The sequence below is a fragment of the Silurus aristotelis genome, assembly GCF_946808225.1.
Source record: "Silurus aristotelis genome assembly, chromosome: 10".
Taxonomy (NCBI): Eukaryota; Metazoa; Chordata; class Actinopteri; order Siluriformes; family Siluridae; genus Silurus; species Silurus aristotelis.
In genome coordinates this window covers 27,595,217-27,618,066 of record NC_139583.1, presented here as the reverse complement: position 1 = coordinate 27,618,066, position 22,850 = coordinate 27,595,217, and the positions used below count along the sequence as shown (strand labels likewise).

The 22,850-nt window shown below is 36.7% G+C and overlaps 1 protein-coding gene across 5 annotated transcripts in view; it reads left to right on the top strand.

The window, feature by feature from the left end:
- ptprq (protein tyrosine phosphatase receptor type Q) overlaps positions 1-22,850 on the top strand; it is a 52,810-nt gene that overhangs the window by 27,385 nt on the left and 2,575 nt on the right. The window contains exons 26-55 of one of the 5 annotated variants that reach the window (XM_083552804.1): positions 590-756; positions 1,532-1,559; positions 1,887-1,994; positions 2,466-2,627; positions 4,334-4,513; positions 4,588-4,695; positions 5,082-5,363; positions 6,302-6,583; positions 10,344-10,655; positions 10,743-11,018; positions 11,664-11,815; positions 11,947-12,088; positions 12,635-12,916; positions 14,237-14,587; positions 15,250-15,368; positions 15,459-15,645; positions 15,739-15,980; positions 16,149-16,215; positions 16,328-16,486; positions 16,749-16,986; positions 17,088-17,161; positions 17,281-17,380; positions 18,097-18,225; positions 19,471-19,515; positions 20,752-20,778; positions 20,973-21,054; positions 21,167-21,257; positions 21,367-21,443; positions 21,708-21,842; positions 21,942-22,067. In XM_083552804.1, coding sequence (XP_083408930.1) covers positions 590-756; positions 1,532-1,559; positions 1,887-1,994; positions 2,466-2,627; positions 4,334-4,513; positions 4,588-4,695; positions 5,082-5,363; positions 6,302-6,583; positions 10,344-10,655; positions 10,743-11,018; positions 11,664-11,815; positions 11,947-12,088; positions 12,635-12,916; positions 14,237-14,587; positions 15,250-15,368; positions 15,459-15,645; positions 15,739-15,980; positions 16,149-16,215; positions 16,328-16,486; positions 16,749-16,986; positions 17,088-17,161; positions 17,281-17,380; positions 18,097-18,225; positions 19,471-19,515; positions 20,752-20,778; positions 20,973-21,054; positions 21,167-21,257; positions 21,367-21,443; positions 21,708-21,842; positions 21,942-22,067 — 4,730 coding nt within the window. Of the gene's footprint in view, positions 1-589; positions 757-1,531; positions 1,995-2,465; positions 2,628-4,333; positions 4,514-4,587; positions 4,696-5,081; positions 5,364-6,301; positions 6,584-10,343; positions 10,656-10,742; positions 11,019-11,663; positions 11,816-11,946; positions 12,089-12,634; positions 12,917-14,236; positions 14,588-15,249; positions 15,369-15,458; positions 15,646-15,738; positions 15,981-16,148; positions 16,216-16,327; positions 16,487-16,748; positions 16,987-17,087; positions 17,162-17,280; positions 17,381-18,096; positions 18,226-19,470; positions 19,516-20,751; positions 20,779-20,972; positions 21,055-21,166; positions 21,258-21,366; positions 21,444-21,707; positions 21,843-21,941; positions 22,068-22,850 lie in introns of all 5 variants that reach the window. The other 4 variants (XM_083552800.1, XM_083552802.1, XM_083552801.1 and 1 more) reach the window with 4 other exon arrangements.

The window sequence follows — 22,850 nt, the reverse complement described above, 5'->3', positions numbered from 1 at the left end:
TGTTAGTAAAATCAGGTACTGATGTAGGTGAGGTGAGGAGCAGTGACATGCAGTCAGCTTTCACATTCATCCTAAAGGAGTTCAATAGGTTTGGAGCTCCATAGCAGGAGATCTTCCACTCCAAAGCATGTAAAGCAGATCTTCATGGAGCTGGCTTTGTGCACATGTGCGTCGTCGTGCTGAAACAGGTTTGGGTCTCCTAGTTCACATCAAGGGAGGATATAATTTTACCACATACAAAGACGTCTTATACAATTGTGTGTCTCCGAGTTTGGGGTAACAGTTTGGGGAAAAAACACATATGACGGGGAAAGTAAGATCCCAAACCTTTTGTCCATATATTGTATAAATTTTTTTAATTGTGTGTAGCAGGGAGACAGGAAAACGTGTGTGCTAATAGAAGTTGCGTAATTACAGTATGTCACAGTTCACAGGAACTGAAAACTGCTTCAGTTTTACACATTCCTGATTTATTGTGTTGGTTCACGTCTTTAGCATTTGCTTCCCTCTACTGGAGCTTGAACAAGATTGCATTGTGTTGAATTTAAGCATGTAACAGTGTGTGTGTGCGTGTGTACGTATGTTTTAGCCCCCAGTGCAGTGTCGTATCTCCAAGCAGAAGCTGTAGACTCCACGTCTGTGCTTCTGTCCTGGGGAATCCCCTACCAGCCCAACGGACTCATTACTCATTACCATATTCTCGTCCTGCACCATGAGACACTTGTGCAGGACATCACACTCCGAGAACTGAAGCTGGTAAACATTTATCAACATCGCACATAGACATCATGAGGAGGGAAAAGAAATGTTATTTATTACAGAAATGCTTTATTAATAATTACTGTGTTTAAAAATGGACCAATTGTGTTTCCTTTTCTACAATATGCATGTTTCTGCATATAGGAAATTATTTTACATACTCTATAATAGATCAGTATCTCAAATCTAATAAATATATCATCATATATCAATAATATCATAAATTATTTATTTATTTTTTATAGATAATATTACAGAATTTTAGATATTATTTGAGAAATATGATTCATGACTATATATACTATATATACTATCACACATTTTCTATAAGGAACATATTTTATTTTACTATAATATTATCGGTTTGCATGTGTTTGTGTATGTAAGATTAAGAAAATAAATTATAAAAAAATATCCTAATAATTCCATCATTCCAAAGTGATTTTTTTGGACCTCAGTCCCCATTTCGTGTTTTCAGGATATTTCTGTTTGCTGTGTTTTGAATCCTAATGCATAATCTTTTTTTTTTTTTTTTTTAAATCAATAGATAATAAATAATAATACCTTGATAATATGCATTCAAAATTTTGAATTTTAATTAATAATATAATATTTATTAGTAATAAAAAATTCACTTCTGAATAAAAAAAAAAAAGTTTTTCATTAAAAAAAAGTCATAAGGGGATGCAAACTTTTGCATTTGATTCTGTGAAAAAATATTCCTATATGATTTTTGGATCTTGTGTCTTTTTTTTTTTTTTTTTGATAACAGGATACAAGCCAGATCAGTGCTAGAGCTGGTACATTATCAGGAGTTTCCAATGACAGCACTCTAGCCCTGCACCGCTCTGCCAGATCACTTAACATCACCGAGGCTTCTGATCCCACCAGTGTACCTCTGAGCTCTTCTAGTCTTACTCACTTCAATGCTACTGAAAAACCCAACACTGATACAACAGACTCACACTTCACCCTCTTACACACTGCTGGAACATCCAGCCTGACCCTGAGCTCCACTGCTCCTCCAACCCACCCCCCTTGGCTCGCCCTCACCTCCACTCACGGCTCCTCAAACACTAACACTAACGCTGTGGATCCCGTGACCAACATTTCATCTCTGACCCCAGGATCTGACCTGGTACCCATTATGAGCTCCGTCCGACCACATCTGTCCACAAGAGCGGCGATCACAGGCTCGATGTTCACACAAACAGCAGTCATGAGCCAGATAGAGGGTAAGAGGTCGAGTCATTACATGTCATTGCATGTCTGGTTTAAGCATCACATACTGTAGGTTGATTCTGATTCACATTATCTGAGTTGGGGGATACAGTCATTAACACAACACTGAGTGGGGGATGTGTATATATGTTTATCTTGTGATGTCACAAAATTCTGAATATAGTATGTAAATTCTTGGAGGACAAAATTTTTTCAGAAACTAGCTACTTACACACGTAAGGTCCTAGCTACTTACACACGTAGCTAAGGCATTTTTGTTTAATGCAAACTAGCTAACATTATAAAGAACAAGGTTAGTAGCATGTGAACTGGCACGTGGTTGTAAGCTGTGCTTGTTTTTATTAGATTATTAAGTTAATTGTATATAAATTATACAATATTAGAATATTAATCAAGCTTGATAAAATACAATGCTATTAATATTTATATTTCTGCTTCCTCACGTGCTGCTTTGTAATTCGCAGTTCTGCCTCCCTATGAAGAGCTGGTGAACTTATCATCCAATCACATCTCCTACGTGGTGACGAGACTGAGTCCTTTTACTGACTACAACTTTAGCGTGTCTGCCTTCACTATTGTCGGAGAAGGACCCTCCAGACTGATCGCACAGAAAACTCCAGAACAGGGTGAGATCAGAAGTCTGCCTGAAAAACATTTTCACCCAGTAACTAGATTTTCTATAAATGAATACTTTTCAGATAAGACGCTTGCTTTAACCTACACAGTGCTCATACTTTATATCATTCAATAACCTACTTTTGGAGACGCATTCAAAAGTCAGTTGTGTAAAGTAGATCTGAACTCTTTTGGTAAGGTGCAGGTTGCCATGATGGGTTTCTTCTGAGAAAACTGAGATATGGATGGAGAAATACCGTGCCATAGTCAAATGGTTGTAAACACTTAGTCTTTAAAAGTTTTGGATGAACTCACTAAAAGGCAGAAACAAACAACAATTGGAGAGTGAATGCCTGGATAAAAGTTCTGTGGACAGATGAGTCCATTTATGACATTTTTGGCTCTAACAGAAGAACTTGTGTAAAAGGGAGACTGCCTCACCTCCACAGTCAAAAATGAAGGTGAAAGCTTAATGGTTTTGAGTTGTTTTGACTTATTCTGGGTGAAAGGAATCCTGAACCAACATGGTTACCATTCCATACTTCAATTCCATGCAATTCAGTGTGGACTTCACCATACAACAAGATGATGATCTGTCCAAGCTCTGTAAGTTTTATTTAGAGCGCAAACATTCGGCTGCAGTGATATCTATCATGGAATGGCCTGACCAGTCATAGCACCTTAATCCTATTGAACTGCTCTGCGATGAACTGAATCACAAGGTCAGAAAGAAATTTCCAACTAGTAAAGAACACCACTGGCAAGTTTTACAACAGGCCTGGCAAAGTATCTCAGCTGAATGTTTGGAGAAACAAACTGTCCGAAAGCTGAGAATGTTTAGAGCTGTTGTTCATGCTAAGGGAGGATTTTTCAGTGAAAATAAAGTGGAACATCTGTACATTTTATATATTTGTTGGTCAAAGTCAATCTTCATACCTTAACATTACCTAGTTTGTTGCATAGAAATGAAAGTCACATACATGTGTCTATCAAAAGACATTAAAGCCTAGGCATCTCCAAACTAGCAATGTATGAGAAATAAACTTGTCAGAGTGGGAGGAGAAGCTCAGAGAGATCTGACTGCTGAGCACTTGGATTAAGTATATAGTTAGAACAAGAGTGGAACAAGAACTGAACCTTGAGGAACTCCTGTGGTAGGTCACGTCCTCAAAAATTATACACTAAAATGCTAACATAAGATATATGCTTGGCTTAAAGTAGTGCATTATATTATATCTTGATTTATTAACTCCCTTGTCTTTTTTAATAAGATAGATAGATAGATAGATAGATAGATAGATAGATAGATAGATAGATAGATAGATAGATAGATAGATAGATAGATAGATAGATAGATAGATAGATAGATAGATAGATAGAACTTTATTGTCATTGCATAGTACAGATACACAGCAACAAAATGCAGTTAAGCATTTAACAGAAGTGCAAATAGAATGTACATCAAATAAATGCCTTTTTGAACCACAATGATAAAGTGGTGTATAAAGAGATATAAAAATGAATCTTAATTGAATTAAATCTACTTTTTATATTTTGTAGTAACTTTGCCATCGATTATTCAGCTATTAATGCAAACGTTTGTTAACTATTATAAATCTCTATAAATTATCTTCATTATCACTGACATTTTTTAGCTTTCACAAGTGCTTGTATTCTTCACTAATATAAAAAAAAAAAACGAACTCCTCTTCCCCAGTTCCTAGCTCTGTTCAGGACCTGTCTTATAAGAACATAAGCTCCACCTCCATCTTCGTAAGTTGGAATCTGCCTCTGAACCCGAACGGGAAGATCACGCACTACACGCTCTATGTCCTCAACCTGGAGGGTAACGTGACCCAGCAAAAAGTTACAAACACAACCAGTATCATCCTTACAGGTTAGTGCTCTACCTGTACCTGCACTGCATAGTAACACTGGACTAGTCCTCTGATGGATCGTTTCTGCCTACAGATTTGGATAAATACACAGAGTATAAGGTGCGTGTGGCTGCTTCGACAGCAGCAGGAGAAAGTCCTGAATCTGATGAGGATAACATCTTATTACTGACACCTGAAGATGGTATGTACTGTTGTAGTTTACAGATACACATTTACAAAATAAAAGTGAAACCTGAATAAATATATCTTATGTTAAAGAAGGTTAAAGAGTAATTAATTTTATTAAAAAAAGACCTTTTCTGTCATCATAAATCATTCATAAATTAACTGTAGGCTCTATATAATGAACAAAGTTGTTCACATGTAGATCTGAGGCTAGTAAATAGATCATGTGCCCCACATTTTACATTTGACCATCATATCGAATTTGGATTATATTTTATATTTTTAGTGTAAACATGAGTGAGATTGAATCAGTTCCGATGCAAAATCTATATGTAAACATGGGTTTTAATAACTGGACTGGAATAAATAGACCTTCATTTCGCTGTTGTGTGTCTCCTCCAGAACCAGATTCTCCTCCTTACAACCTGGTTGTTTTGAACACAACGTCGTCTACAGCTACCATCTCCTGGTCTCCTCCAAATAAACCCAATGGCATCATCGTTTTCTACGAGGTGACCTACAGCAACGCTACATTCAGCTACATGGTAAACTCGACTGTGCCCAGTGTCACCCTGCACCACCTCAAACCGCACACTCTGTACGACGTCACTGCACGCAGCTTCACACGACTCGGACATGGAGATCAGACCTCACCAGTGCTGCAGATGCTGTCAGGAGAAGATGGTGGGTCTGTTAGTCAATATGTGTAACTGAGTGAGATAGAGGTTTATTCTTTTTTTAATCCTGAATCCTTTGCTATACTTTGGACCGTGTCTTCTCAGCCTCTTCCATTTGACTTATACCATAATTGGCTGGAATGTGTATGCGTTCAAACTATTTATTGTAATTGATTCAAATTAATGCCGAAGTACTGCTTTAAATCTGTCTACGATTTAGAGTGGGATGAATTCTAGACTTGATGATTCAATATTAGAAAATAAATATATACTTTAAAATTTAAATTGTTATACGTGCTGTCAAAATGTTTCACAAACATCAATGAACTCTTTAAATTCTCACTTCTGGTACTATGTGACTATGGTACAAAAAGATACACCATATTCATGGTTAGGTTTATTGCATTACACCATTTTAATGCACTCTGAGGAGGTTCTTTGGCACAATAAGTCATGCATTAAAATTGTGGATGTAGACCTAGCTGTGGATTCAAATTTATTAATATTATCTTATATATAATATTCATTTTATTTATTATCATTATTATTATAATTGTTATTATTATATTTATATTAGCAATGAATGCATCTTTAGTTCAAGAATCACAGTACGTCTTCTTAGTGTAACTTCACAACCTGTTCAACAAACAGAAAATAAAAGACAGCCTTTTAATGTCCAGACATGTAGTTGAGAACAATAGAGAACAATAAAGTGAGGGTCAAATGGAGGATGTAACATATTTCAGCTAGGTGGTGTCTCATATGGGGGAGTTGGTATCTTAGTGGTTAAAGCATTTGTACATTAGATTAGGTCTAATGTAATTATTAGAGGTCAACCGAGCACACATATATATATATATATATATATATTTATGTGTATGTGTGTGTGTGTGTGTGTGTGTGTGTGTGTGTGTGTGTGTGTGTGTGTGTGTGTGTGTGTTTTAGTACCTGGCAGTCCTCCATACGATCTTGCCTATGACAGCATCAGCTCCAGCGAGGTGAACGTGTCCTGGTCACCACCCCTTCTGCCCAATGGGGTCATCTTGTATTATAGTGTGGAGTACTGGAACACCACACACACTCTGAACATCACGACACACACATCATCCGTTCTCCTGTCTAACCTACGCAAGTACGCACGCTATCGCCTCAGCGTTCAGGCAGCCACTCGAGTCGGATTGGGGAACCACAGCAGCGAAACCCTCAACATCACCACTTTGGAAGACGGTGAGCGTGTTTTTATGTTTTTAGAAACCTCAGGAACACTGATCACCTGCTGTTCTGTTTATAGCCGAGCTGGATTCAGACCTGCAGATGCGTCAATACTAATTCTTAACTTTCCTTAACACTCCTACAGCTTCATCCTGAACATTTATTTGTGCTTTCAGTCTTCAAAAATCCTGGAAAGAGTTTTCTTCTGTTGTACATGTGTATATGTAGATACTATGTAAGTTCTTTGACACACAGTGTTCGGGAACGACAAGGTCTTGAGTCAGAATTCTGATAATCAATAAACAATATTCTTCCTAAACAACAGTCCCAAGCGCCCCTCTGCAGTTCTTGTACTACAGGAAGTTGTCCGATAACCAAGTCGAGTTGTCATGGGAACCATCAGAGGAGACCAACTCGGACATACTGTACTACATAGTGAGGGTGTGGTGAGTGCTTTTTAATCTAACATTGATTGAATCTATTGGATGGCTGATTTTCTTGAATTCCCCCCCAATTTAATGTAAGTCGAGACTCGGATACAGGATCAGACCCTCTTTACTAAAAGCTGATTCATGTGCAGGAGGCTGTATGGATGCTATTTTGTATATATATTTAGAGACAGTGGTGGGCCATGTATTTCACCCCCAGGCTTTCAGTGGTGTCCTCCCTGAATCAATCCACATCTTAATACTATCATTATAAAGAAACGCAGTAGAACAAGTCAGAAATCTCATACAGTGAGAATGAACGGCAATACAAAAGCGAGAAACCCAATGAACACAAGTCTCTTTTCACTGAAGCCACAACTGCACCACTCGCTTATATCATCTCTGACAGAAGCATCGATTTTAAGCTTGTGCAGTTTAGGAGCTCTGACTGGAATACTAAAATGCTGACATGCTTATACGCCTTCTAGATGGCCTCAGTGACTCCAGCTTGCAATCTGATTGGTTAAAGTGACAGTGTTCATCATCATGCTCTGTATGTGTGAAGGCTCAAGGCATATGGATACCTTTGACCCTGGCAACAGGTGATGTGACGGCTGAAATCTGATTGGATAAAAACAATGTAAACAGAAAAGCCATGAAATGAGAGAATATACTATTTTAATACATATTCCTGGACAAATACGTATATATTACAACGTATGTAAGTGATTTTGAAAAATGTTTAGGCCAGTAGAGAAGACCTTGCTAGCCCTGACCTCCAGCCACTGACTAAAGATCCTGGCACTTTTTATGAACTAAAATATGTAAAAATATAGCGATTTTAGTCCATTTTTTGCATGGATTTACTTATCTAAATACATCAATATTATGATAACGATTTCCAGTGTGTTTTGTATGTATGTGCATGCCCGTGTTTGTGTGTGTGTGTGTTAGGAACTTGAGCTCTGAGTATGTAGCCAATGTGACTGAGACGTCAGTAGTGGTGAGTGTAGATGGCCCTGGACTGTATAACGCCTCTGTGAGTGGGTGGACTTGGTTTGGTGATGGAGGTGTACTTATCTACATCACTTTAAGCACATCAGAGTCGGGTATAAACACTCACACACCCATCCACACACACACACACACACACACACACACACACACACACACACACACACACACACACACACACACACAGACACCTCCTTTCTTTTTACTTTCTGTTTTTGAATAGCCTGAAGGACTAGTTTTGTTATTTGATATATGTGTGTGTGTGTGTGTGTGTGTGTGTGTGTGTGTGTGTGTGTGTGTGTGTGTGTGTGTGTGTGTGTGTGTGTGTGTGTGTGTGTGTATGTGTGTGTGTGTGTGTGTGTGTGTGTGTGTGTGTGTGTGTGTGTGTGCCAGCTCCCTCAGATCCCCCTCAGAAATTGTTCTACACACTGCTGTCTCCAAGGACAGTCAGATTGAATTGGAGCCCCCCGAGTGAGCCGAACGGTATCATACAGTACTACACAATTTACTACAGCGATAACATCACCATCTCCACCCAGGTTCATCCATCCACACACACACACACACACACACACACACACATACCTATTATGTATTTATATATATATATATATAAATTCACGGTATACATTATTCAAACACATAATTGTATGATGTTTAATATTTCAATATTTCTTATTATTTAAATGAAAATATTTAATATTCGAATGTATTTCAATAGAAATACAAAAAAATAATGAAACAAGCTGAAAGAAAAAAAGCTTTTTTAAACATATATAAACTGTGTTTTACATTTAGAAACATTAACGCCTCTGTATCTCTTATGTGTCTCTGTGTAGCGAGTACCGGGTGTGTTTCAGTGGGCGGAGCTGGCCAGGCTGAGGGCAGGGCATGAATACAGTGTGTGGCTGAGCTCCAGCACGTCTCTGGGTGATGGAGGGGTGATCAGCGATCCCCTTAACTTCACCACACCAGAGGATGGTCAGTCTCCTCACACAGACAGGGCAGGAGAGCAGCTCTGCACCGTTTTTCCAACCGTTTTCACCTCGTTTCTACAAAAAAAAAATCACACCAAAACTCAAGGATGCACTCGGGTCAGGATTAGACAATAGATAAAGGATATGGATAAAGTTTAATACAACTGGTAAAACAATTCAGTAGAGATTATGGTCTAGGACAAATCTCAACATGTATAAAAAAAATGTTAATCTCTTGGAATGGGTTTTTACCCTGTTGTCAGGATTCATGGTGATTTTCTAGCTGGTGGTCAGAGAGAAGATAAGTGCACTCTGGGTGTAAGAGACACAGCTTAGAAATAGATGTATGCCACATCAGGTATATTTTATATCTCTTATTAGCATGTATAATTTATGTACATCTCATTAGCTACATTAAAAAAAAAAAACTGAAAAGATCATTTTAATATTTCTTCTCGAGGGACTATAGAAATAAAACTTGGATATATTTTAGAGTAATCAATGTGCAGTTTGTATAGCAGTACAGATTTACTGTCCTCTAAAAACACAACACACAGACTTTATTGTCTAAACTTACATTTCATAAACCACAGCACAGTTTCCTAGACAGCAGATTATTCCCTGTTTTGGTGTGATTTTGGGAAAAAACAGAGCAGAGTTGACCCTGAAAGAGAAAAGTGATTCTCCCCTGTTGTGTGAGGCTGATGGGAGTGTTCCATATCACAATATTATAATAATAATGATAATAATCTCTCCCTCTCTCCCTCTCTCTCCTGCCTGTGTTTGGTTATGTTTCAGTTCCTGCAGCTCCACTTCAAATGTCCAGCTGCCTGAGCTCAACTAAGCAACACACCTCTCTGTCTTTGCACATCTTCTCCATCACAGACTATGCAAGGACAATCTCTCTTTCCTCTAACTCTCTCTTAATCTATCCGTGACTCACAGCAAAACATTCTTCTGGTCATTTTGCAGGAGTCTGGAGTAGAACCATTTCCAGTCGTGTAAATGATGAATAACTGCTTTTCCTCTCATACGTGCCCATGCATTGCATGCAGAATACCGTTTGAAACGTGAAATGTTACCCTTGAAATGAAAATGAAATGAAAAGTCTGTAAAGAAAATACGTTTGTGAATGTCAGTGTGTCGAACACTGTGTGAATACGTTTTAACATGATGTTACCTTTTTTAAACATATGCACTCTGTATTGTGTATGGGGTCTATATTGATTTTTACACTTCTGAATAGAGAACAGAATGTCAGACTTTACAATTCCAAAGACACGTTCTCTTTTCTGAAGTGTTTCATTATGTCTCTTGAATCACCCCCCTCATTCTAAATGTCTCTCCTCTTTCCAGTTCCAAATGGTCCGGTCCATAATCTCTCGGCTCAGCTGTACGGCTCTACGGCAGTAGTGATTAGTTGGGACCCCCCTTTGGAGCCGAATGGCAGAGTATTTTACCAGCTGAACCTGCAGGAGGCGGGAATGACACACCCGTCCGTCAACCGCACGGAAAATCAGACTATTGATAGAACCACCACAGACACGATTTACCTTTTCACCAAACTCAGGAAGTACTTCCCGTATGTACTACAAGTTACCCCGGCAACTAGTGCAGGCTCCGCCCTAGAACACACCTCCGTACTGCACCTGAGAACGGATGATGATGGTGAGTTGCATGCGGTACGTGAAAGAGTAAAACTTCAGAACAACTGTCAGAAATGTAATTGTGGGCCATGTGTGTGTGTGTACCCAGTACCCAGTTCAGCTCCATTACTGGATGTGAGCAGGAATCTCTCCTCCACCTCAATCCTGGTATCATGGTACGCGCCTGTGGAGCCGAATGGAGAGATAATCGAATACGCTGTAGTTCTGCAGGGACCCCAGACATCCAACATCACATACACGCCCGACTCAGAGCTTATTTTCACAAACCTGACCCCGTACACACCCTACAACCTCTCCATCTCTGCGGTGACTCGCAAGGGCATGGGACCTTCCCTCATGCTGGCTCTGCACACCGATGAAGCAGGTGAGTTTTCAATCAGTTTATGGAGTGTCATTGCAATTATCTGTGCATTATGAGTACAACCTTATACCAGTATGACTAATGATAACTTCATACCAGTATTGAGTTTGAGCTCTGATCTCAACATCATGAAGAGACAGAAGGATTTGAAACAGAAGATCTGTGATTAGTTGTTTAAGACGTTTGAAACCAGCTAACATGCTGAAGTCCTTCAAAAACTGTGTGAAGTGTACCTAGAATAAGTAATGCTGTTTTGCAGGCAGAGGGTCGTCACAACAAATATTAATTTGATTTCTATTAACAATTAAAGCATTTTTTTAAGCATTCTTTTTTTACAGCAATTTGTCACATTGTTCACATTTGTTTAAAGCATGCATTTTTTCTTATTTTAAAAGGTAACTTTATCAGACATTCGAATCATTTTGCAGAATCTACACTGAAGTAAAGTTAACATTGAACTGTGATGAGTTTTTATGACTGTCATGGTCTAAATTTTTTCTATTTTCCCAACCGCATTGTAAACCATCCCCACTGGTGTTAGAGCATCATTGAACTTCAAACCCACACTGAGCTCTGAAATTACTTTTCTAACCCATGAAACACATCTTTGTGTGTCTCTAATACCTCATGTGACTGTTTGGATTGTAGGTCCAATGTCTCCTCCACAGAACCTGAGCATCTTTAACCAGTCTTCCGACTCAGTGTGGCTCCAGTGGGAACCCAGTCTGGAGCCCAACGGCGTCGTTCAGCATTACGGATTTAAAATAGTGGAATTAAACACGAACGCTGTTATATACCAGGTAGATCTACTGTGTGTGTGTGTGTGTGTGTGTGTGTGTGTGTGTGTGTGTGTGTGTGTGTGTGTGTGTGTGTGTGTGTGTGCAGTAAATCTTTGAATATTTCCTGTATTACATTTCTGCTTTTGCTTCAGAACTCCACAGGTGCCTCTACTGAGGCTGAATTGAGTGGCTTTAAACCCCATAGCTCTTATGAGATCAGTGTGTCTACTTACACCAATGCAGGCAATGGAGATCAGTACAGTCTTCCTGTTAACTTTACTACCCCTGAGTCAGGTAAGATTCAGGACAAGAAACTGGCAGTAGTTGTTGTTGTTCTTCTTCTATCACCTGCATGTCTTCCTTTACCACATTCATAAACCTTCTTTTTGGCCTTCCTTTTTTTCCTCCTGCCTCCCAGCTCCATCCTCAGCATTCTACTACCGATATACACCATATTCTTCTCTTTTCTGCACATGACTCAACCGTTTCCATCGCACATCTCTCACCTCGTCTCAAAAAAACGTTCTACCTTATAAACTCATCTCTGATCCTGTCCGTGTCCTCGTCACTCATAATAATTAATTAATTCAATAATCGATGTATCATGATTGACATCAATTGATGTATCAATATTTATAGTTTTGTCATTTTTTTTCTTTTGCTTATTGCTTGCCATGAGTACATTTTCAAACTTTTGCCTTTATTTCGGTTTGGTTTTTGCTGTTGCTTTTGTTGTTGTTTACTTTTTGGTTTGGTAGCGATGATGCATATTCATGTTTAAACTGCCAATAGATCGCTGAGTTGAATTGTGTGAGCGTGTAAATTCTGTGTGTGTTGCAGTGTCTGAGGAGGTTGGAAATTTGTCCTGTTCGGGCCTGGACTGGGACTCAGTGTACATGGAATGGGAGCCTCCAGCAAACCCAAACGGAGAGATCTTACATTACCAGATTGTCTCCGCAGATCACAGAATGGAGGCGTTTCCCATAAAGATTGAACACAAACTGGTGTACACTTTCAGTGCTCTGCATCCCGATATGTTTTATATCATCTCTGTAGCTGCTGTTAATTCGGCAGGTCCAGGAATGGAGGCCAACTGCACGGCACACACACTACCAGAATCAGGTACAATCTGCAAGTCTGAACCAAATGTTTCAGGCATTGTGGGAGGAATACGTGTGTGTTTTGTTTGTATTTAGACTGGATTTGTTGGCTGCCTATTCACATTATTGAAAGCAGCATTTTCTGTATAATACTGTATACACATTTAAATGTACCTGTGTAACATCAAACCCCTGGTGAGCATGCATGATCTAAGACCTAATCCAAATTTAAATGCAAAATGCAACAGAGGCTGCAAATCTTTTCAGGAAAAATAAAGCATCTAAAAATGTAGAAATCCTTTTGAGTAAAATATGCAGTCACTCGTCATAAAGAGTAGGCAAAAAAAATAAAAATCTCAATACTATTAATACATTGTTTTATTATATTTAAACATTTAAAAAGAATTACTACTCTCACTACTAATAATACTTTTAAATAATATTAATTAGAACAATACATTATTATTATTATTATTATTATTATTATTATTATTATTATTATTATTATTATTATTATTAATATATAAATTTTTATGTTTTAATATATATAAAAAAATCAAGCTTCTAATAAAATCTTTATTACCAACTGCTAATAATACTATTAAATAATTAAATAATACTATTAAATAAATAAAAAAATATATATATAATAGTATATAAATATTAATACATATTATTATTATTATTATTATTATTATTATTATTATTATTATTATACATTTTGTCTTTGTCTTTGTATTTTTAGATACAACAACTACCACTACTATTCAAATAATCTTAATGAGAATAATAAACATATTAATAATACTAATAATAATTATTATTATTGTTATAATGATATATTTTGTCTTTTAACTTTGAATACAACTACTACTACCACTACTTATTACTACTTATTTTATATATATATATTAATACATATTATTGTTATTATAATAATAATAATAATAATAATAATAATAATAATAATAATTATTATTATTATACATTTTGTCTTTTAATATAGAAAAAATATTTTAAAATCTTTAAATTAAACTATTACCACTACTAATCAAATAATATTATTACAACAATGCATATATTGTATAGATTTTTATAATATATAAAAAAACAATTTAAGCTTCTAATATAATGTTTACTACGTAATAATACTATAAAATGATATTATATATAATATTCAATATTGTAGTATATAAATATTAATACATATTATTATTATTATTATTATTATTATTATTATTATTATTATTATTATTATTATTATTATGCAAGAATACCAATAGAAACAGTTGTAATAATTATTTTCTTTGATACATGACTGACTCAGTGACTGTCTCTGCAGTTCCTGGCCCCCCGAAGTCGCTGTCTGTGGTAAATAAAAGCTCTGATGCAGTGACTGTGAGTTGGCACCGTCCTACCCGAGTCCCAGGCCACTTACGGGGTTACAGAGTGGAAAGACAGCGTCTGGCAACGGTGTGCGATCAAGAAGTTGATTCTACATGTGTGGAGAGTGAAGTTTTCCTGTGGGTAAACGCGACCGAATATGGAACAAGGGAGATTGGGTCAAAGGAGATTACAGTAACACTGCACCCTCTGAGAAAATACAGACGTTATCGAGTCAGAGTGGAGGCATGGACCAACGCGGGAGCTGGAGAACCTACAGAGTGGATATACATACTCACACTAGCAGGAAGTAGGTCAAACATACACATAGACATTGTTTCGAAGCAATGAAATTTAACATGTATTTTTATATATTCCAGGGAAAATAGATGTGAATGGTTAAGAATGCACCACAAGTCACAAGTCTATTAATTAATTTTACCATTGTGTTGCATGATGCAGAAAAAAACACTGAATTAACAAAGTTAATTTTAGTTATATTCTGTTGTACATCCATGCATCTGACATGTTTGGTGTTCTTGAATGATTTTCTGCTCATCATGGTTGTTAACAGTGATTAATTGAGTGAATAATAAAAAAAAAGCTTTTGTGTAAAAAGCTTTTAGAGATTTGGCTTCAGAATATTGGCATAATTATTATCATTAATCTATAATGTAGTGGATTTGATTATGATTTAATTGAGCTAAAAATCACGAATTTTAAATCAAATGAATCGGATACAGTAAAAATAATAAAAAATAAATAAAAATACAGGTGGAAATGTTGAGTTTGCATCAAAAATGCAACATGAATTTCAGTTCTGTGGTTTATGTGACGTGAACGCATGGTGTAGCTACTGCTGATGTTCGCTAAGCAGTATCGCATTATAGATTTATTCATAATTTTGTTTATAAAAACAACAAATATTTCAATTTATTTATTTATATTTATTCCTCTCTCACTCTCTATCAGACCCTGATGCCCCACCACTCGACATCTCTGTCCTTCCTTCTGTCTCTGGGATGAAAATCACATGGGATGAACCTGCAATCATCTCAGGCCCCACCTCCTACCTCATTGACGTCATTTCTGTGAGTTTAAACGGCGAACCAGATGTATACATGCTGATAAAAAGCCAGTGTAAGATTTAATCATGATTCTTTAATCTTTTCTTCATTCAGCTGGGTGGATCAGGTAGTAATGTAACAGTGGTGAGGAACGCAAATGAAATCAGGATGGTGGTCATCGGGAACCTGAGTGCGTACACTTATTACACAGTTACTGTCACTGCCTTTACTGGAAACCTGAGCGACGCCCACCGAGACGGCATGGCAGCTGAGCCTGTTGTCATCAGGACGCTAGAGGGGGGTGAGAAAACTATTTTTATGTGCTTTTGAGGATTAATGCATGCGTTTCGTGACCACTTGTATTTCATTTTGTACGTTTTTTTTTTTTTGCCAGAACCAAAGGACCCCCCCAAAAACGTGACCCTGACCATCCTGCCAGAGGAAGTGAACCGTGTCGTGGTAACGTTCTTACCACCAGACGAGCCGAACGGCAACATCAGCGCATACCACGTGTATATTTACCGCAATGGACAGTTCGACTTTGAGATCCGCAGCCTGCCTGTGGTCAGTAACTCGAACAAGACCATGACCGCTGTTATAGAAGGTTTTAAAGGAGGATTCAACTACAGCATACAGGTGAATTTAATGTCACCGAATACCACAGGATTCCTGCTTGTATTTCTATTTAAATTCATTTCGGTCCACTCAACAGTGCAGATGTTTCCGAGAATTCGGAAAAATATGTCTAAAACTATTTACCCGAACACGCATGAGGCCCAGCTGAGTGATGTGTTTGATTTACAGATTGCTGCAGTGAATGGCGCAGGATTCGGGCCCAGGTCAGAAGTTAAAGTCAGCATGCCAATAAAAGGTTGGCACCCCTCATGAAAACGGAACGACTGTTTTTTTTCTTTTTGTGGATTAAAAGCAGTTTCCTGTGAAAAAGTCCACCGACCTCACCTCTGTATTCTGTTTCATTTCAGCCCCACCAATGCCCTCCAGAAGGCCGATGGTAACCCTGAACAGTGTCGGCGCTGTCATGGCAACGAAGCAAACCATCACTATCGAGATGCCACTGTGTTTTTTTTCAGATGTCAACGGGCCTATTGAGAAAATCCAAGTCATCGTCTCTGAGCCGGCCGGTACGCTCGTAACACCGGTGTATGCGGAGAGACTAACAACTTTAGTTCTCAAGTCCCTAAAAAAAGCAGATACACTCTGCTTTGAAATACACTCGAGATGTTCAAAATTTCATATAATTTGTGAAAAAAATACATTATCCCCAAGGCTAAATCCAGACCTGTGTTTATCAAGGTTGTTTTATTGAAGGTGTTTCGAGTGTATTTCATCACACACTCATGTTTACTTCAAGAAAGCACTGAACCGACTTTTCTATCTTTGCAGTGATGGACTACAGTAATGTATCTAACTGGAAGAGCGTGTTCCACCACCCTTCTGCCCCGTATGTGACGGACGAAGGCTTTCCAAATCCAGAATGCTCAGAGAATCCTGGTCCGGCTGTGGATATATCTCGCAGGATCATCCACTCCAAGTTGTACGTGATAGGAGCAGATGAAGGATGTTTCTCTGAGGAGGCGCAGATCCTCTGTAACGGGCCTCTCAAACCCAAAACATATTATGTGTAAGTTCAACACACTTATGGGGGACACAATAACTGCATGTCTGTGTCCTCATCCCAGAAGTAAGATTGTGTGGCTACATTTAACGTCCTGTTTTATTTAGATTTAAATTTCGTGCTACTAATATCCTCGGCCAGTACACAGACTCGGAGTACTCGGACCGGACCAGAACCACAGGTACACCTTTCAGAATTTCACTATAGAATAAAACAAAGAGAGTGTGACACATTCTCATCATTGCGTACGCCATGGTTTATTCCATCTCACTGCAGTGTTGCTTCCTTTCATCCATACAGATGGGGGTCTTTTGACCCGGGATGAACATATCATACTCGGGGTGCTCCTGTCTTTCTTCCTGGCATTGTTCCTGATCTTAATTATATACGCTTCTGTTCGGTAAGGCATTTGAATTATTTTTATATATATATATATATATATATAATTTTTTTGTAAGACATTAGAATATTATTTTTTCATATTAAAATTGTAATTTAATATTAAAATATTTAATATTTAATCAAAATGTAAATAAATAAAAAATTATATTTAATAATATTATTTTTTATATTTAAATTAAAATTAAATATTCTAATATTCTAATATAAATTTTTTTTATATAAAATAAATGTTTCTTTTTTTTAATTAATTACATTTTTGTTAGTAAAAAATTAGAATGTAGGATTATATAACAAAAATCTATTCCATCCCAGTATAAAATAAATACTTTAAGCAGGACTACATTGAAAAAAATCGACAACAATTTCATTTTTATAGTGTTAAAACTCTATAAACATGATTTTCTATAAAAACCAAACGAGATTGTCCCAAAATTCTGTATTAAATTGTTTTTAAAATAGTGCCACCTGCAGTCTACAACTGCCCATATGAAAGCACAAATCTTGTAAACTTGCAAAAGGTAGTTTTGCATTTGCACTGCATTATTGAGGTGAATTATTTGTTAATTAGCTTTATAGCCTACGCTTAATTATATTTCACCCTAATGCCTGCAGCCGAAATCCTGAAAGATGTATAAAGCGTATAAAGCATCAGATATTTCTCAGAGATGATTTGTATTGCTTTTATTAAAAATCTAGCTTCTTACCCAAATGCAGGATCCATCAGAGGCAAAAGGAGGGCGGCACTTATTCTCCACGAGAAGCAGAGATTATTGAGACCAAGCTGAAGCTGGATCAGCTGATAGCCATGGCAGACATGGAGCTGAAAGAGGAAAAAGTTCAGAGGTGAATCTATAACTGACGTCTTTACATGATCGGAGATCCTTCTCGTTTGGAGCCATACAGACGTATCACATTCCCCAGGTTGCACATATATGCAATGATGTAAGCTGTCTGATTCCTGAGTCTGGGGTTCAAATAGACAACATATAGATCTTCTTCTTCTTCTTCTTCTTCTTCTTCTAGCTTCTCCCATTAGGGGTTGCAACATACAGTTCAGCTTCAGTTCAACAGCAAGCAGAACATTATGAGAAGAATAAATAATGGAATAGAAAGATTTTTTCGGGGGGCTCATGATCAGTAAAGTAAAGTAAAGAGTCTTGTGATAATTGTAACATTGTAGCTGTAATAAAACATAGTATTTTGGATAATTAAGTACATTTGAAGGCAAATACTTTTGTACTTTCACTCAACTTACTTTGACTTTTCCTGGAGTCACATTTTACTGAGTGGATCTCTACTTTAACTCAAGTACATGGTTTGTCTAGTTTGTCCATCACTGGTTCTTGGAGAGGTTGAGGAGAGGTCTCGTGATCTACGATGCACGTGGTGTTTTTTTTCTGATCAGGGAAGAATCACACAGCACACAGAGTGTCGCATGCATTCTTCTTTGGTTTAATGCAGCAAACAGACAAGTATTTACACACTGGACAAATCCTGAGCTAAAATTGTTCCTGATTGGGTAAGAAAACATGGTAACCAGAGATGTGTGAGATCGGACCAAAACATTCTGTATGTCTTACATACTCGCATCGTAAAGATCCTATAGACACTGCACAGGAATGTGTGTTACGAGAACTAGTGTGAGTCCCATCTTAATACTAACAGTAGAATATATTATTATGCATAGAAATTTTGAATAAACTACTTGGAATAATGTTTTGGTTATTTGAACAGACATCAACAAAACATTAGCTTTCACATGTCATAAATCACTGCTTACTGCCCCGCTCTCTTTTTTTGATTGGCAGCTCGTCATATTCACAAATATTTTATAAGTCCTGCTTCACAGAAGTTTGACTCCTACTGCTCTCAGGGGCATTTTCAAGACTAAATCATACTTTGAGGCAAAAGCAGAAAACTACCTGACATGCAACAGTATAGACATTAATATGCCCTTGTGCTATTAGTGTTACACATTAGCTACTATTTGTGATTAAACTTGATTGGTGTTTATACGCCGCTTCATGTTCTGACTAACACACACTTTCACTGTGTCTTTCTTTCACTCACTACCACTCTTTTTCTCAGGTACTCCTCCTTTTTCTTTAGGAGGAAGGAGATATATGTCATCCAGTAAGTTTTCGCAGTTGTATATGCTGATGCATGCTCTGGTCTTCCTTCTTCATAGGCTTTTATTGGTTTGTCAAAAGAGAAATGAAGGTCTATGGTATGCTTGTGGTCCTTTGTGGATGTGGATGTGGATTACTAATACAGCAGTCATTCGCAAACACTTTAATGCTCGTGCTTTGTCATGTAGCCGATTACACTGTATGTGTGTGTGTGTGTGTGTGTGTGTGTGTGTGTGTGTGTGTGTGTGTGTGTTTTCAGAGTGATGTCTAGGGGTCTGAACAAACAATGTTAATCTCAGACAGGCTACATTCATACTGTGTAGTATTTATATTACTATTTTAAACATATTTATATTATTTTACATTAATATATAAACACATATAGAAATACTACTATTCCTGTTACTGCAACTGCAACTACTATTATTATTATTATTATTATTATTATTATTATTATTATTATTATTATTATTATTATTATTATTAAATTGTAATTTTATTTGTCACATACAGTCATACAGATATAGTTAAATGCTTTTTACGATTGCCCAACTTGTAAACATGAAAAGAAATACAATATAAAGATATAAAAAAAAATAAAAGAGTTGAGTAACATAAAAATACGTGAAAATAAGTATAAAAGTATATTAAAATATAATCTGACTATAAGTATGAATAAAAATAAATAAAGGAAAAAAAGAAAAGAAAAAAAAAAAAACACCTTCACATTTCTAAGTGGCAATAATATGGTAAAAATACAAATAAATAAATAAATAAATAAATAAATAAATAAATAAATAAATAAATAAATAAATAAATAATGTTAAAGTATTATATGACATTTTTAATAACATCTAGTGCTTCAATGATCCTATAAAAACTAGAGTCGATGTGAGCAGTAAAATCAGATTTTACTATTTAATTAGTGAATATTAAACTAATAAAACATTAATATTGAATGAATATTAATTAATAAATTAACTGGTTTAAACTTGCAGTAAGAATGTAGCCAAGAACTATCTATCTATCTATCTATCTATCTATCTATCTATCTATCTATCTATCTATCTATCTATCTATCTATCTATCTATCTATCTATCTATCTATCTATCTGTCTGTCTGTCTGTCTGTCTGTCTGTCTGTCTGTCTGTCTGTCTGTCTGTCTGTCTGTCTGTCTGTCTGTCTGTCTGTCTGTCTAATTATTGTACTTTCATGTAATACTTTCTATTAACCTTTCAGGCTGCTCAGTTATAGGAAATCTCTCAAGTAAGTGATATTTAAATCAGCAGTTTTATTCTCTTAACCTCTTTGTTTTTTTAAGACGTGTATAAAAAAGATGAATAATTGCTCTCAGTAGTTGAAGTATATTATTTTCTATTGAGTACGTTGTTAAATAAAGCTGATGCTAATATTCCTTATCCCACTTTTAAAGTTACAGTAATGTTTCTTATCTGTTCCAGGCCGATCAGTAAAAAGGCGTTCATTCAGCACGTGGAGGAGCTTTGTGCCAACGACAACGCCAAGTTTCACGAGGAATTTGCTGTAATTTCTGTTCTGAGCTCTAAATATAAATAAAAATCGAATTTCTGATGTTAAGTGACATTCAGTGATAAGGGTTTTTTTTTTTCGTAATAGGTGATTCTTTGTGTTGTAGGAACTTCCCAAGCTTCTGCATGACCTAGCAACATCGGACGCCGATCTGCCGTGGAACCGCTCGAAAAACCGCTTCACCAACATTAAACCCTGTACAATTCACACACACACACATTGATTTATTTTTTCTTTCAACCTGACTTTGACCCCAAACCTGTACCACATCAGTCTCAGTTCACTCTCTGGTGCTTTTTTTTTCAGATAACAATAACCGAGTGAAGCTGCTTTCTGAGCCCGGGATCCCAGGCTCTGATTACATCAACGCTAGTTTTGTCTCTGTAAGAGCCCGAGTTTAACACACCACACCACTCATTACTCTTTCCAGATATGATTTTTTTTTTCAATCTTTAAGGTCAGGATTTCCTCGGCACTTTTTTCAGTTATAATAAGTGTTTACTTATTGTATGCTGTAACGTTACGGAGTGTGTGGATGGTCACATGTTCTCCTCATGTCCATGTAAATTTTTTGCACAAAACATGCATAACATTATCAAATTATTAATATGTAAATAATTAAACAATCTTCAAACTTCTCTCTGCAGGGTTATCTGTGCCCCAATGAGTTTATAGCCACTCAGGGGCCGCTTCCTGGTACCGTGGCTGATTTCTGGAGAATGATTTGGGAAACCAGGACCAAAACCATCGCCATGCTCACCCAGTGTTTTGAGAAGGGTCGGGTATGAGAGCAAAATTAGGCTGCATTTCATTATATTTCATCGCATGTTTATTGACTGGTAATTAGTAATGAATAGTTGTATTGTTGGCTCTCGGTGCAGATCCGCTGTCACCAGTACTGGCCGGAGGACAACAAGCCGGTCAGTGTGTTTGGTGATATCGTTATTACAAAGCTGACGGAGGACGTGCGTCCCGACTGGACTGTCAGAGCTCTTAGAGTGGAGAAGGTGAGCTATTGACACTTTCAATAGTCTCACACACACACACACACACACACACACATACACACAAAAACACACACACACAAAATCCGTAATTAGAGACTCCTTTCATAAAAATAAATGTGCATTTTAGTGTTAAATGTGTTTACATAAGAGCCACTTACAACTGAGCATTCGAGGGTGAAGGGCCCCACTCAAGGGCCCAGCAGTGGTAGCCTGATGGTGCTGGGATTTGAGTTCATACCTGAGCTACAACCCCAAACTGCCTTTAATTAAGGGGGATTTTACAAAATCAGCCACTAAGGAGCGGAAGTTTTTTTTTTTATATGTCTCTTCACAGGAACATATCAACGATGATACTTTTTGAATTTGTGTATTATTTAGAAAGTTAGATTACATAAAAAGTTTAAAAAACTATAGAGACAACATAGCAGTCAAACAAGACACAAACCTCTTTTCAGGAGAGCATAAATTAATTAAAACCGCATCTTAGCAGCTAAAAATCTTATATATAGTTTATATGATATATTACATATATCTTTTTGTATCCTATCATTAATTATAACAGTAAAATATTGAGGTTAGGTAGGATTGTACTTGCTGATAACTGATTAATTAATTGATAGCTTTTGAAATTGGATACTAAATAAAAAACAAACAAACATAACACTTTATGTGACATAGTACTGTACTTTTTTACAAAAATTTAAAAATAGTACTGAATTATAAAAATCTGCTAAATGAAATAAGTATCATAATCTAGTTAATAAAATATAAATAATAAATAGC